This window comes from Rhinolophus sinicus, chromosome 2, assembly GCF_057876585.1.
Source record: "Rhinolophus sinicus isolate RSI-liver-muscle chromosome 2, RSI-T2T, whole genome shotgun sequence".
In the NCBI taxonomy this organism is placed as follows: Eukaryota; Metazoa; Chordata; class Mammalia; order Chiroptera; family Rhinolophidae; genus Rhinolophus; species Rhinolophus sinicus.
The window spans coordinates 174,044,979-174,061,362 of NC_142502.1; the positions used below are offsets into that span (position 1 = coordinate 174,044,979).

At 36.2% G+C, this 16,384-nt stretch overlaps 1 protein-coding gene across 4 annotated transcripts in view; it reads left to right on the top strand.

Moving 5' to 3' along the window:
* The window catches only part of ASXL2 (ASXL transcriptional regulator 2), a 122,100-nt gene that overhangs the window by 93,271 nt on the left and 12,445 nt on the right, over positions 1–16,384 (top strand). For all 4 annotated transcript variants that reach the window (XM_019712756.3, XM_074331791.2, XM_019712757.3 and 1 more), the window contains 4 exons: positions 4,039–4,202; positions 8,529–8,625; positions 11,112–11,217; positions 14,029–14,746. In XM_019712756.3, the coding sequence (XP_019568315.3) occupies positions 4,039–4,202; positions 8,529–8,625; positions 11,112–11,217; positions 14,029–14,746 (1,085 nt within the window). The remainder of the gene's footprint in view (positions 1–4,038; positions 4,203–8,528; positions 8,626–11,111; positions 11,218–14,028; positions 14,747–16,384) is intronic.

The following is a 16,384-nucleotide window of genomic DNA, read 5'->3' on the forward strand; positions in this document are numbered from 1 at the left end:
GATCAGAGATCATGTACTATATGATACCTGTGCCTGTATATAGAGGGTGCCAGAAAAAAATGTATACATATTTTAAGAAAGGAAAAATCTATTAAAATTATAATACAATGAATGATGCTAGCATTCATTTGATCATCGCCATCTTTTGAGCAAATGTCCTTCTACATACACATTGCTACCGTAATTCAATTCAACTTCAAAAAGTGATACATAGATAACATCTCTTAAAATGTGTACATTTTTTTGGCAACCCTGGTAGTGTAGGAGAAATAGCAGATTCTGAAGCCACATGTCTGGGTTCAAATTCCCTCACTTGAACTTAATAGTGTAATGTTGAGCAAGTTACTTACCATACCTGGACATCACTTTCTTTATCCTTGAAATGGTTTCCTACTTCATTGGGTTGTGTGAAAAATAATTGAGTTAGTAAATGGCAGTGTTTAGCACCTGGCGCTCAGAAAGCCCTATATAAGTGTTTACTGCTGCTGTTATTGATCATTGTTGTCTTTACTACTAATTTAAATTTACTGAGATCTTTTTTTGGAATCATAGTAATGAATTTTATAAGTTTGCTCTAGTTGTAAAACACAAAATTCTGTGTTTATTGAATCAAACTTGTCAATCTGAAAAGTAGATCAGCTTTTTATCTTCTTTTTTGGGCTGCTTTTGGTATACTTGATTTATTAATAATTGAGAGAGATGGGTTGAAATTTCCTAATAGTGTCTTTGTCCTGTTCTCCCTGTTCTGTCAGTTTTTATTTCACATATTTTGAAACTATATTATGTTAGATATTTTCATGTTTAAAATCTTCCTGGTGGATTGAACGCTTTGTCATTATTTACCTTCTTAATCAATGAATAGGTTTTTTACTTAAAGTGGCTTTCATTTGATATTAATAGTGACGCACAAGCTTTCCTATTGGTAGTTTTTGCCTGGTATATCTTTGTTCATTTGTGGGTCCTTGTGCTTTTGGTATATCTCTTTACAGAGCATATAACTAGCTGAATTAAAAAATTTTTAATTTAACATGACAATCTCTTTTATTTGGTGAGTTTTATCCACTTAAATTTATTGTAATTGTTAAACTACTTGAACTAATTTCTACAGTCTTGTTATTTGTTGATTTTTGTCTTGCTTGTTTTTCTTGTTTCTTTTTTTTTTCCAGTTAAATTTTTTTTCTTTTTAATTGACTGAGCTTTTTTGGTATGTCCATTTTAATTACCTTTTCCTTTTTTCTCTCTGATGAGTTTGGTATACATTCTATTCCTATTCTTTTATTATTTTTTTAAATTTTATTGCAGAATATTGGGGAACAGTGTGTTTTTCTAAGGCCCATCAGCTCCAAGTCATTGTCCTTCAATCTAGTTGTGGAGGGCGCAGCTCAGCTTCAAGTCCAGTTGTTGTTTTCAATCTTTAGTGGCAGAGGGCACAGCCCACCATCCCATGTGGGAATTGAACTAGCAACCTTGTTGAGAGCTTGTGCTCTAACCAACTGAGCTGTCCGGCCGCCCCTATTCCCGTTCTTTTAAAGTTGATTCTTTAGATGGTACCATGCATGTTTAATTCTTAAAAGTAACTCTCACCCCAGTTTTAATGATTTGTAATGTACATGTAACATTGTATTAGTTTTAAGTGTACATACGATAATTTGATATGTATGTATATGTTGTGAAAATATCACCACAATAAATTTAGTTAACATTCATCACCTCACATAAACAAATTTTTTTCTTAATGCTGAGAACTTTTAAGATCTACTCTCTTAGCAAAAAAGTAACCATCTTGATTTTTCTCCGGAAAAACAGGAGTACTTGATAACAATTTAGCACTGATCTTTTCTGGACTTAAATAATATTGTCTGACATTTTTGTTCTTTGTTTTTAATCTCACAAATCAGACACTACAATACTATTGTTTTATACAATGTTGATGTAGATTTATCTACCTTTCTCCATTATATTCCAGCCCATCTTTCTGTAATGATTTTTTTCCCCTGTATTATAATTTTTAAAGAACTTTATTTAGAGCCGGTCTCTTGGTAGTAAATGCTCTCAGTTTTTGCTTATCTCTATAGAAGTCTTTGTTTCATGTTCATGTTTGAAGGAGAATTTGGTATACATATCATTAGTAGTTGATGGTTATTTTCTCTCAACATTTTATAATTATTCTTGATTTGTTTATTATATAATTTGTTCTGGATTTCCTTGTTGTTCAGAAGTTTGCTGTTATTTTGTGTTCCTTTTAATGAAATCTTTCCATATGGATGCTTTCAAGCTATTATCTCGGTCTTTCATAAGCAGTTTTACTAATCTAGGTCTAAGCATGCATTTCTTTTTGTCTTGCTTGGACTATGTTATGCTTCTACATCTTTAGGTTTGTAATTTTCATCAGTTCTGGTAAACGTAGTACTATCAATTCTTTAAATATACCCTTTTCCCATCCTCTTTTTTTTTTTTTCCTCCTCCTGGGTCTTCAATCAAGCATATATTAAACCTTCTCATTCTATGATTCATGTTTCTGCTTAAGCTCTCAAAATATTTAATCTTATCTGTCTCTCCTATATTCTGGATAAATTGTTTGGCTGTTCTAGGTTAAAATCCCTCCTTTCACAGTGTGTAAACTGCTCTTTAATCCATTCATAGTATCTGATTTCAACAATTTTTATTCTACATTTGTAGAAGTCTCATTTTTTTTCGTCTTTGTGTTTATTCCTAATTTTCCTTGTCTTTATGATTACACTTTATTTCTTTAATCATTTTATACATAACTATTCTGTTTTCTATATATGTGACAGTTTCAGTGATAGCAGTAGTTCTAGGTCTTAATCTTTTCTTTCTGGTCTGTTGACTCTGTCATGGTGGCATGCCTTCTAGTTTGTCAGGGTAATCTTTGTGAGATAGTGCTGGATTTTAATTTGTAGGCATTCTATGGGTTTAATTTAAGGGAAATTCTTTCCTCTTAAGAGAGGTTACTTTTGTTTGTACTTTTTGTTTGGCCTGAAGCCAGAGGTTATCAACATCCAGGATTGTGTCGCTTTGTGCAAATATTTATAAATGTAGAATTTCTGGGTCCTAGATTCCTATGCACGTTAGAATTTTCCTGTATATTGTTAAATTTTCCTCTAATAAGAGTATATTAATTTATACTGCCCCACCCGCGGTATTTGAAAGTTGTTTTTGCTTTTTCCCTACATAGTCCCATCACTATATTGCAATATTTGCCATTTTGATAGACAAAAAAAATGATCATTGGTTTAACTGGTATTTCTTTAAATATTAACACATAAGTTTCTGTTATGGTTAGTCAACTATGAATTGCCTATTAATTCCCTTTGCTCATTTTTTTCCTTGGTGATATTTGTCTTTTCCATATTGATTTATAAATTCACTTCTAATATGAAGAATAGTGATCTTTTTCTTGTGGCTTGCAAATATTTTTTCCAAGTTAGTCTTCTATTTTTATATATATTTTTTCCATTTACATTTTAAACCTTTGTGTACTCAAATCTGTCAGTCTTTTGAAAGACTTTAACCTTCTGATTATGAACAGATTTCCTGAAACTGTTAAGCTATTCAGTCATAACATTTTTAGGTAATGCAAATTAAGATTGATGAAAAAAGTTCTCATGGGAAGAGAAACAGGGTCTCAGTATGATATATATTTGAGTTTTTCTATTTTTTTTCAGTCAAATTTTGTGTATGTGTCATTTATCATAAACTTCCTCAATTCTATTTGGGAAATAATCAAGTCTCAGATACAAAATGAACTTTTAGTGTTTCAAATACTTCACATTCACAGACCTTGTTCTATTTTTGCACAGAAGCTAAAGTGTATTCTTTTATCCTTTATGAATGAACAAAACTTGCTTTGTTAGTCTTAGAAGAAATTTCTAAGAATCTTAAGTGTTACCTTCTTCACAATGTGATGTTTAAAGTACTTATAACTGTGGGTTTTTTTGCCGTACAGAGCAAGCTGTACTTTAGATAGAAACAGGAATGTGAAGGAAGCTTAAATAATTCTCTTTCATATTTTTATAGGGCAGATGAAAAGGACGAAATGTGCTGAAATTGATGTTGAGACACCAGACTCCATTCTGGTTAATACAAATCTTCGAGCACTGATCAACAAACACACCTTTTCAGTTCTTCCTGGAGATTGCCAACAGCGACTGCTTTTACTACTTCCAGAGGTGGATCGACAGGTACGGGATTTCAAGCACAAGTATTTTTATAACCCTTCTGAAGCTGCTTTCACTCACCCCCTTTAGAACTCCTTAACACTTTTTAAATAGCTTTTTATGTGTACCTATAAAGAAGTGGTATCAAAGGTAATACATAAGAAATAAGAATATTTTTATGTAAGTGTTCTTAATAGGTGCCCTATAAGGCTTATAAAGGAAAAAAATTCTTGTCAGAATGTCAAGACTAGACTAAAATTGTCTAGCTGTCATAGTAGATATAGGTATCCACAGTGTAAATATAGTTAGGTGGAAGAGTTATTTAAGACATTAAAAAGGGGTTTTAGAATGGAGTTTTTTGAGGTGATTTAGAATGCTATTTTCGTTCTTTGGTTAAATATTGCTTTCATAATAACTTAAAAAATTGAGTATAAGTTATACTCTTTTTTAAAAAAACAGATAGCTAGAAGAAATACCAAAGGTTTGGGAAGAATCTAGGCAGGGACCAGAGAGATTTTGGCTTGGTCAGGAGTAAGATAAAGGTATGAGACTTAGGCTTTCATCAAGGAAAGAGTGACTAGCAAGTGCCCCCACCCCCGCGCCCCGATTTTCTGTTTCCTCCTCTGCAAGAGGAAGGTAGGACCATTGTGATTTTCTAAGGTTTATTCAATTCTGAGATTTTTTTCTTTATTCTTTGTTATTTCCAAAAACCTACTATGTTCTAAGTAATCTGATAGCCTCCCCTCCATCCACCTTTCTCATCCTAGAAACTACATTAGAGAGAGTTGTTTTTCCTAGTTTACAGTAAGAGTACTAAATATATTCCCTAGTTTATGGTAAGATTAATGGAGAATAAGTAAGCTACACAAATCATTATAGCTAATTGACAATAAAATCAAAACCAAATCTTTCTAACTCTGAAAATCCTCTTTCTACTATACTATATTGCGTCAGTTGTATAGGGCTGTGAAGGAGCACATGGGGAAGCCGGTCAGATTCCACGTCCAGGGAGTCCAAATAAGTCAGGTCCACCATAAGCCATGTGGACAAAGAAGTAAAACTAATCCTTTCCAGCAACTGCCTTCCCCACGTGATTTATCACTTCTTGGAGAAATTAGATTTTGGATGCTCAGTTCTTGTATAGAACAAGTTAAGAGACTAATGTTTTGGCAGTGTTTAGAACACTTCTTGTTAGGGATTGCTCTCATCTTTTTAAAAGACTCAGGTTATTAGGTTGGGAATAATGACATAGGACCTAACTGAGGGACTGTGGGTAGACCTGTAGTGCAGGTTCCTCAGACCTGTCTTGACTAATGTCCCTCACCTCTCAGGAAGAATCGCCACATATAATTTTAGAATTAAAAGGGACCTTAGAAGTTATCTATTCAACTTCTCATCGAGAGGTTATTCTTTTTTTTTAAGAGTTTATTGGGGAAGGGGAATAGGACTTTATGGGGGGGACAGTGTATATTTCCAGGACTTTTATTTTATTTTATTGGGGAACAGGAGCGTGTTTTTCCCAGGACTCATCAGTTCCATCCAAGTCAAGTTGTTGTCCTTTCAATCTTAGTTGTGGAGGGCGCAGCTCAGCTCCAAGTCCCGTCGCCATTGTTAGTTGCAGGGGGCACAGCCCCCCATCTCTTGTATAAGTTGAACCGGCAACCTTGTGGTTGAGAGGATGCGCTCCAACCAACTGAGCCATCTGGGAGCTCAGCGGCAGCTCATTGACTTCATTCTAGTTGACGAGGGTGCAGCTTGCTGGCCCATGTGGGAATCGAACCGGCAGCCCTGTTTCCCAGAGCCCTTGCTCTAATCAACTGAGCCACCCATCCGCTATGCACCCGTCCGCTATGGGGTATTCTTAATAGGAGGTTACTTGGTCTGTCTTTTCCAGTTATTATGGAGGGAGCCCACAGTCCTCTGAGACTGTCCTTATGTATGGAGAGTATAGAGTTCAAATGAAATAAATGCAACTTCACTGTCAGATGAAATTGGGAGTGTTTATAAAGAATTCTGGTTATGACTAGGATGAAACATTCAAAAGTACATTGGAAGTATATGGAGTGCCCAGCAATGAACAGTAGAAACACATTATGTAGACCAGAGAAAAGAATAAGGGAAGGGAGTGGATTAAAACACCTTTCTTCAGATCTCTTTGAAGGTCTATCATATAGAAGAGGATAACTTCTTTGTTTCCCCAGAAAGCAGATATGGGGTTAAAATAACGTTTTTTTAAACAATTGGAGCTGTTAAACTGGAATGGAGAGACTTGGGCATCACTGGAATATTCAAACAAAGATTGGATGACCTGTTCTCATTGGGAAATCTCTTACCCCTCTGTTAATTCTCTAGAGTTAAACAAATCCTAGCCCTCTGGCTAATTTCAGTCCACTGCCTGATTTTTGTAAATAAAGTTTTATTGGCAAACAGCACTCCCATTAGCTTACATATTGTCTGTAGCTTCTTTCGTGCTACAATGTTCAAGTTAAATACTTGCAACAGAGGACGTATGGCCTGCAAAACCTAAGATATTTGTTGTCTGTCTCTGAACAAAAAATGTTTACCAATTTCTCCTCTAGAGCCAGGGGAAAATAATGTTGGCCCAGGTAGATTTAGAAAATAATGTGGGTTGAGAAGAGTTTCTCAATCTCCAGGATGTCCAAATAGTTACCTAAATTTTCTTTAAAATACTGTTTTTGACTTAAAACATACATTTAGGTTTTTGATCCGTCTGGCATTTTTTGAATTGCCCTGAAATTGGGGTTCAACTTTATTTTCTACTGGATAGCCAGTTGTTCTAGCCCTACATATTTATATAATCATCTTTTTCTTGCAGTTTGAAATACTATCTTTGTTATATATTCTATTCATTTCTATACAGTATGTATTTATAGGTGCAACTGTAAAGGCAGTTTGCCCTCTCAATTTTTAAATTTTTTTCATATTAACGTTAAGATCATTTTATTAATAAAAAATCTGCAGATGGATTCTGATAGGAATGTAGATACTAACTTTGGGAAGAATGGTGATTTTATTAAATTTCTGCATCCGGATTTTTTCAGATCTTGTGTTTTATGTCCTTAAATAAGATTTTGTGGTTTTAAACCAAGACAGAAAATCCAAAATCTCTTATTACAAAGAAGAATCTTGAAACATTTTAGCAGGGCGGCCAGTTAGCGTGCTGCTCTTAACGACAAGGTTGCCGGCGTTCGATCCCCACATGGGCCACTGTGAGCTGCACCCTTCCCAAGTAGATTGAAAAAACTACTTGACTTTGAACTGATGGGTCCTGGAAAAACACACTTAAAATAAATAATTTTTCAAAAAAGTTAAAAAAAAACACCAAAATATTTTGGCGAGACATCGTGACATAAATCAAGTCAATAGACAGATTGGGTGAAATATATTTGACATGTAAACAGTTTTACTATGAATAATATAAAGGATTCTCACAGATTGATAATACAGATGAGCAACCTCATAGAAAAATGAGCAAATAATAGGAATTGGCATTTTGCAAAATGGCAAATACAAATATTCAGTAAACATGCAAAAAGATGCACAAAACTCCAGTAGTCAGGATAAAGGGAAATTCTTACCATTTTAAACCCAGTAGATTGGCAAACTTTAAATAATGTATTAACGTCTATTGTTTGCAGGGTAAAAGGTATGCTTATAAATTTCTAGTAGAAATGTGAATTGTGGTAGGTAGCCTTTTTAGAAAATATCTAATTGCACACAAATATTTCTTGGCTCTCAGAACCGATCCCATAGAGATAAAAGCACTAGTATATTCATTTTATCAGAATGCATATTGCAACTTTGTTGACTGTGGGAAAGCTTTGGAAAGAAAGTGTATGCTTATGATTAGGAAATTGGTAAATGAATTGACTTACATTATGCAATGAAGTAATAGGCAGCTATTATAAGGGAACTAAAATTATGCCAGTTGACTTGGAGAGACTTACACAATGTATTACATGAGCCAAGTAAGATTCAGAGCAGTGTATGTAACTTGGTCACAGTTTTATAAACAAATAATAAACCTCTCAGTAGAAAACCTCTTACTTATGTATTTATTTGTCTGCAGATGATGTTTTAAGTATAATTAATCAATGGGAATGGAATTGAAAGGAGAGGAAGAAGGGAAAAGAGGTCTATAGAAAAGTAATTCTTTAGAAAAAAATTACATTATAAAATTAGAGGTGTCCAAAATAAGCAGCATAGTATGATAAAGTCATGTTTCTATAAATTAAATAATGTACATACATTCTTTTCTAAAAGGAAAGTCATATTCCATATGATATGTTTGGCTTTCTTTGTAACTTTTCTTTGGCTTATTTGACCCAGGTTGGTCCAGATGGTCTGATGAAGTTAAACGGCTCAGCCCTTAACAATGAATTCTTCACTTCAGCGGCACAAGGCTGGAAGGAACGACTCTCAGAAGGTAAGGGTTCTCCCTTATGACTCCTCGCATTTGTGTGCACTTGGAGCCACTCTGAGGACCCTTGCGCCTCCTTGGGCATTTGACCTGTCTTGGCAGGCAAAAGACAGGATGCTGCCTCGCTATCCTGTGTGAATCACACTGCTAGGCTTTTCATCCGGAGTGTGAGAACCAGGTTTGGCTCCAGACGGAGGCCAACAATATGTTTATTTAGGGATTAGAGTCATCTGGGAAGCTAAAAAATAAATATGTTTAGGCCCTATTCCTAAAGCTTCTTATTCAGTAATTCTAGGTTAATGTCTAGGAATTGAAATTTCAATAAGTTCCCTAATAAGCAGAATATAGAATTAGAATTATTTTTATGGTGCTATGAATTATGGTTTGGTAAACAGTGAGATAACTAACCTCTTTATTACTCCCCAACCTCAATAAAACTAACAGTGAAAACAATCACTGAGAACTTTTTAAAAAACAGCTTTATTGAGAAATGTTTCATGTACTGTAAAATTTACCCATTTGAAGTGTATAGTTCGGTGGCAGTCAGGGCGTTTTAATAAATACAGATTATGACTGAGAATTGCTGACTGGTCACTGGTTTGCCATGCATGCCATGTTTCTCATTGTGATCTAGCAAATTTACTGATGGTAAATTATAAACCATAAAAAAATTATTGATTGCATTTGCACAGCATGTAGTATCAATCACTATTAGCACTTCTTAACCCTGGCTGCTCATTTTAATCACCTGTAGTGTTTTTAGAACTACTGACATCCAGGTCTCACTCTCATGAGTTTGTATTAATTGATCTAGGATGGTGCCCAAGCTTCAGTGGTTATTTCTTTAAGTTCCGCCAAGTGATTCTAATATGCAGCCATTATTAAAACCACTGGCTGTATTATTTTGATTTCATATCTTACATTTGTTTTTCAGTACACATGGAATAGACTAACACTTGAAAAGTCATATAAAGGTACGCCAAGGCATAGCTGCAAACAAGTGTGAGGAGCTTCAAAATAAGTACCTCTATAAGGAGAACGTTAGGAGTACTATTCATTGCTTACATTTTGTCAGATCATTTGCAGTTAGAGTTCATTGACCAGTTAATTAATATCTATATTGTTCACTGCAATTGTTCACTTTTCCCTTCGTATTTTTCTTTTAAAACAAATTTTGTGCAGAAGGGATCTCTTGCTGATTACTTTGGTCCTTTCTCTTTCTTAAAGATTTCCTTGAGCAGATATCCCTTTTTTCCGAAAGAATTGAAATCACACACGCACTTTAATACATGCATTACCATTACCTTTCTTGAAGATTAATTTGGTAAAGGATTTATGCTCTTCAACTCCCCACTGTTTTTAAGCAGGTATTATCAACAAAGATACCTTGATTATTTTCAGCATTAGTGATATATATACATACGTGTGTGTGTGTGTGTGTGTGTGTATGTATGTATATACACACACACACATATACATATATATATAAAAGCAGTCACTGCTATACCTATAGTCATGTGATTGATTATATTTTATGAGTAGCAAAATCTTTGAACACTGCACTGTGAACAGAGTTTGGTACTTTTTATTCCTCATTCTGTTATGCACAGTACATGCAACAAAAGAACAGAAGTTCTGGATTGGATTTTGACAGCCAGATTCCTCTTTTCCTTGTCATATACCCAGGACTGATTTCCACTGTCCTCTAAAACTTTTCCTTTTCCACCTCTTACTCCCTGGTGTCCTGGGTATTAGAGCATAAAAGGGAGTGACCTTTCTGAGCTGCAAGTTTGAAGATGGCCTACCAAGCACATTGACTGTTCTCTGCTGATGGAGTGGGAAGGTTTCAGGTGGTTGGTAGTATATGCAAATAAATGGCATATTCAGAGCAGCTGGGTCTTTGGCATATTGAGTTCCTTGTTGCTAGGGCACTAGACTGGTATAATTTCTGGAAACTTAGAAAACTGACAACTCCAAAATAACTCCCTACGTTTTTACTGGAACTTCAAATGCCTTTAATCAGGGCCACAGCTGTTCATTATGCAGGTAGAGAGAAAAGGCCTAAAACAAGTTGCCTTGGAGAAGCAGAGCTTTAAAATAATAAAATGCCTGGTGGCGTTATTTATTGAAAGCTCATGAGTATTTTTCCAGTGGAAAGCAATTACTAATTCGAGGTTAGTGATACAAGAAATCTGTATGGAATAAAAGGTTTAGAGCAGGAGGGAGGTGCTGTACTAGGAAAACCCAGAAAAGAGGCCCAGTGGACCTCAGTGAGCACTGAAAACTGCATGGAGTGGTGTGCAAGTCTTTTTATTTCACCTAATGGCACTTTGGTACTCCCTTACAGTGAGGAATTTGGGGAAATTTCTGTTGTTTGCAGGGTAGTATTCTGACTCCTTCACAAGTCTTTCATGATTCACAAATAGTTAAAAGTTGCAAACAGCATATTTCTATTGAATATCCTTTTTGTTTCTTGGGGGGGTATGTTATAGGTGAGTTTACACCTGAGATGCAGGTGAGAATTCGACAAGAGATTGAGAAGGAGAAAAAAGTAGAGCCATGGAAAGAACAATTCTTTGAAAGCTACTATGGTCAGAGGTAATATCAAGATCGGTTCTATAAATCACATGTTAATTCCTACATGTCATGTGGTGCTTCATCTTACAACTTTTTGAGAAAATTTAGTGTGTCATGTTTTCCATTCTATTTTTTCACCGATTTCCTTCTTTTTTATTTTTTTAACCAATTATTCTTTACTGAGAAAATTTTTTCTTTTTATGAATCTCAGGTACACAGAATTGGATTACTTTGATTCTTAACACATTACCATTGTGGGTGGGATGGTTTCTTTAGGGAAAAAAAAGATTTTATTATCTTGAATTAGTCCCTTTCTTTGAATAGATTGGCTCTTCTTCCAGTAACTATAAGATATAAGAATACTGAAGTTCTGTACGAGGTGTGATAAAAAAATACAGTGGATATTTAAATTTAAAAAATTATGGCAGTAAAAGACACATTGCCATTAATCCTCCTCAAAATACTTGCTTCACACACACTTATGCCTTTATGCTTACCACTTTCTGAAACAGTTCTGGAAGTCCTCTTTCGTGAGTGTCTTCAGTTGCACTGCCGTGGCTGCCTTGATGTCCTGAATCATTTTGACTTTGGGAAAGAGCCAGAAGTCACACAATACCAGATCCGGTGAACAAGATGGATGAGGACACACTGTAATATTTTTATTTAACAGAAATTCCTGATCCAGAAGTGATGTGTGACACGGAGCCTTTGTGTTGTGATAAAAAAAATACAGTGAATGCTGTTGCCCAGTGCTAACCAAAGGAAAGACAGGGATCTTCAATACGGGAACTGGTGCGTCAAACCTTAGTAACAGTGTGTGACAAGTTTCAACTTGTCTGGTGCAGTCAGTTGAGTGTGAGGTATGGTTGAGAGAAGGTGTGTTTTAAAGTGTACCCTAAATCATCCTCCATCATGACAACACTCCATGTCACATATCATTTCTGGTGCAGCAATTTCTGTCAAATAAAAACATTACAGTGTGTCCTCATCCACCTTATTCACCGGATCTGGCACCGTGTGACTTCTGGTTCTTCCCCAAAGTCAAAATGACCATGAAAGGTAAACGTTTTGAATCCATTCAGGACATTGAGGCAGCCATGACAGCACAACTAAAGACACTCACGAAAGAAGACTTCCAGAACTGCTTCAGAAAGTGGCAAGAAGGATGGGATAAGTGTGTTTGAAGCGAGGGGGAGTATTTTGAGGGGGATTAATATCAATGTGTGTTTTACTGTATTACATTTTTTAAAAAATTTAAACATTCACCGTATTGTTTGATCATACCTGGTATATTTTTTTATGGTAGTTAATTATCCCACAATACGATAACTTATCAGAATCACCAAGGAATCCTAGAGTTCTATAATGTGGACCGTTATATCTAACATGTCATTAAAACAGCCTCTCCTCCGTAGAAAGCACTCTGGGAGATGTATACAGCTGAAAGAAGATATAAACCCTGTTCTCAAGGGGCTATAATTTAAATCAGTTTTTTTCTAACAAAAAATCCAAATGAAATCTTAATGGGGGATATTTAAATAGGTGACAGTGGAGCTGTACTGTTTGAAATAGGATTGAACACCCAGAGTCTTACTTGTTTGTTAGTCTCCCTCCCTTTTCTCTGCATACCTAATGGCAGCCCTAAGGAGACTCAATAACCACAGCGTGAGAACTATTGGCTCTCTTCCTTAGCTCCAACTAGTGCATTGACCCTTCCTGATCATTTAGGAAGTGATTCCTGTTGAGATTAAGAGTCTCGTACACTGATTTTTCTATATTCTTGGTGTGAGCTTTGAGTTCTTGTACAGAAATGGTGTGTATACATTTAGACCATTATCGCAGATATCAGGTGTTCCATAAACACTGTTCATGCCCTCCTGATTAGTTCTTGGGTCCCTCAGTTTTCAGCTCTTACTTTTTGCCAGATTTTTATAGATGGATTATTTTTGCTGACAGTCCAGTTTTGTCCTTCGCCATCCCCTCTCAGGTGCAGTACTGATTATTTGAAGTCCCCAAAGAAAGCTACCTTGTTTTTGCCTGTTACACAAAATTGTAAAACACGAAGAGGAGTCGCTAGTGATCCCGCAGAGTAGCCTAGCTCTTAGCTGGGCCGCACCAGGGGAGTCCCAGGCGGCCTTCACTCAAGGAGTGCTCAGAGGCCCTCGATCACAGAATCTTAGAGCTCTACCATGTGACACTTAAACAGGCTGTTTTGAATCTCAGAGTTGGAATTCTCAACCTCTGGAGAACACTGACAGCCAAGTCTCCTACTGTCTCCTCAGGGTACTTAGGTTTCTCGGGTAGCCTTTCCACAGGTACTGCCGAGCACAGCTGGTCGTAGTCCACATCCACGATCTCAGGGTGCGTGGGTCTTGGCCTTCTTTCACTTCCCTTGTGGGTACTCTGTGATGCATATCTCTAGACAGTGTGGCCCCTTTATAACAGGAAGTAATAATAATAATTAGCATTATTGTGCTTTTATTACAGGCTAGGTACTGTTCTAAGTACTTTCCATGCATTAACTTAGTTAATTATAGCAACACTGAAGTGATTACTTCAGTGTGCAATTGAAGAAACTGAGGTACAGAAGGCTAGTCATTTAGTATGACGTGGATGGTCAGTATCAGAGCCAGGATTTGAATCCAGGCACGCTGGCTCCAGAATCTTCACTAATAATAATAACAATAAAAACAATAATAGTGAAGATAATATATGAAGGATACCTACTATGTGTCAGGTTCTTCTAGGCTTTGCCATATACCATTATCTCATAATGCCTTCAATAACATGTGCCATTTCTCATCTAGAATATTTCTTTCCTCCACCTTTTAGTTCTGGCCTGAGCCTTGAGGATTCAAAGAAGTTGACAGCTTCACCCATCGATCCCAAAGTAAAGAAAAGCCCAGCAGAGCAGCCAAAATCCATGCTTCCTTCAGAGGCCTCTCCTGTCAGTATAGTCCCAGTAATGCCCCAGTTAGAGTCTAAAGAAGAAGTAGTGTGTATGCCATCACCAGTCAGAAAAGAAGAGTACGAAAGCCAAGATAAGGTGTATCCAAACTCGAAATCCACGGAGCCCCTCCTTTCCTCAGCTAGCGATACATATGAGCTTAGCAGCGTTCTTCCCATCAAGTGCCCAAAGGATGAGGATGTCTCAGAGCAGAAGCCCATTGCCTCTGCTGAACAGGAGCCTGAGAAAAAGAGTCATCTCACTACAGCTTCTAATCATAACAAAAGTGAGAGACAAGAGGCTTTAGTTACATCTCCAAGCAAATCCAAGAGTCCTGGAGTGGAGAAATCAATAATGAAGCCCATCACAGAAGTGGGTCCACAGGAGACCTCTATGAAAGCGCCTTCATCAACTCTGGTTGATCACAGCCCAGAAAGCCTCAAGAGGAAGTCTTCTGTCACCCAAGAGGAGGTCCCTACGAGCTGGGAGAAAAGGCCGCGTGTCACTGAGAATTGCCAGCACCAGCAGCCATTTCCAGTCTCGCCGCAGCCCTTTCTCAATAGAGGGGACAGGATCCAGGTGCGAAAAGTACCACCTCTCAAGGTAAGAGAATGGGAAGAACTGAAAACAAGAGATGACTTGAGCACTAAGGTTTTGGTCATGTCTGCCAAATTTCAAGTAATTTGTGGTATTTCTTAATGCAGAAGCAGTTGTGTAGATTTGATATGCATGTAACTGGTCTTATGAATAAAATTATTAATAAACAGCCATTTAGAACCGTATTCCTACAGGTCTTTGTTGGTGTTTGCATATCTAATGTAAACCACCTCTCTCCCCCACCCCCTGTTGGCTACTCTTGTCTTTTAAGACAGTTATGGAAAATATTCTGTCTCATGTGACAAAATAAGAATAATGATAAACATGAGGAGACCGTTCATTGGTGTGATCAAGAGACCATATCTTTGTACCAAGAGCCGTGATATTTACCATTGAGCTTGGCCCTTTTCTTTCTGCCATAAGTGATTTTATGTTCTGTGGGTCTTAGAGCTACCTTTAGTTCCACCCTTCTAACGGAAAGTGTGTGGCTACCATGAGTCACCTCTGGTTACTTGAAAAACGTGGGTAAGATGGAATAGCCTTGCTAAGCTCTGCTGCTTAGGTTATGTCATTGACTTCCATTTTAACTTAATATTGCTATGTGTCAAATCTTTCAAATTCCTGTAGCAGTGTTTCTATCTTGTGTAGAAAGACTGCATCTAACCAGTTATGAGCCCAAACACATTTTTACTTCTGACCTACAGGCTTATTAATACTTAGGCTGTGCTTAGTATCAGTTTGCAGTCCATTCATTCATTTAATAAACAGTATTTATTTATTGATACTTTTTATTAATAGAATTTATTAATGCAATTGTGTCTACTGTGAGTCCAGGCACTAGGTGTTATTCATTCACATTAGGATCTAAGTAGAAAAATAAGCCAAATAGAAATACTTTCCCCCCTTTTTTTGTTAGATGAACCAAAGTTAGGTCTATCAGGAAATGTTCCTTGGAAACATTCAGTTGCTTGTACTCAACCCTTTTCATGCACCATGTGCCTCCTCTCTCTCTTTTTGCTTATTACTAATAATATAACATTCTTCATTACTTTTTATTTTTAAGATTTACGGTTTTAGCACTTAGGAATCTCTTTTTTTCTTATTTTTTTGATACTTTTCTACTAATAACAAACTTAGTCATGCTTTACCAAAGATTCTGATTTATGTGATAATCATTTTTGCTATTCTTATAAGAAATATTAGAAACCTTTCTGTAATGAATGTCAGTCAGAACTTCTCCAGACCTGAGAGCTGAGGTACAGTTTAGATTTTACTGTATATAAATGACACTGGTTAAGATCCATCATTTATATTCCTCATCTGTAAAGAGGCTGAATTACATCACATTCAGTCTGTTTTCAGCTTTTCCAAAGAGGTGCAACACTGAAAACCTAAATCCATTGTGACCAAGTTAATATTATTTAACATTTTTCCTTTTATTTTCTTCTTTCTTATCCCCCACCAAAAGACTTTCTACTAGAAGTTGCTTTTTACCTTAGATACTATCTCAAATCCCACTTTCTTAGAAGAGCACAAAGCTTAATTTGTTACTGTAAACAAAATTTAAGTAGAAAAACAAAATTTGAATTTTATTACAAATGTTATGCATATACATATGTATATAAAATTTATATTGGGCATATA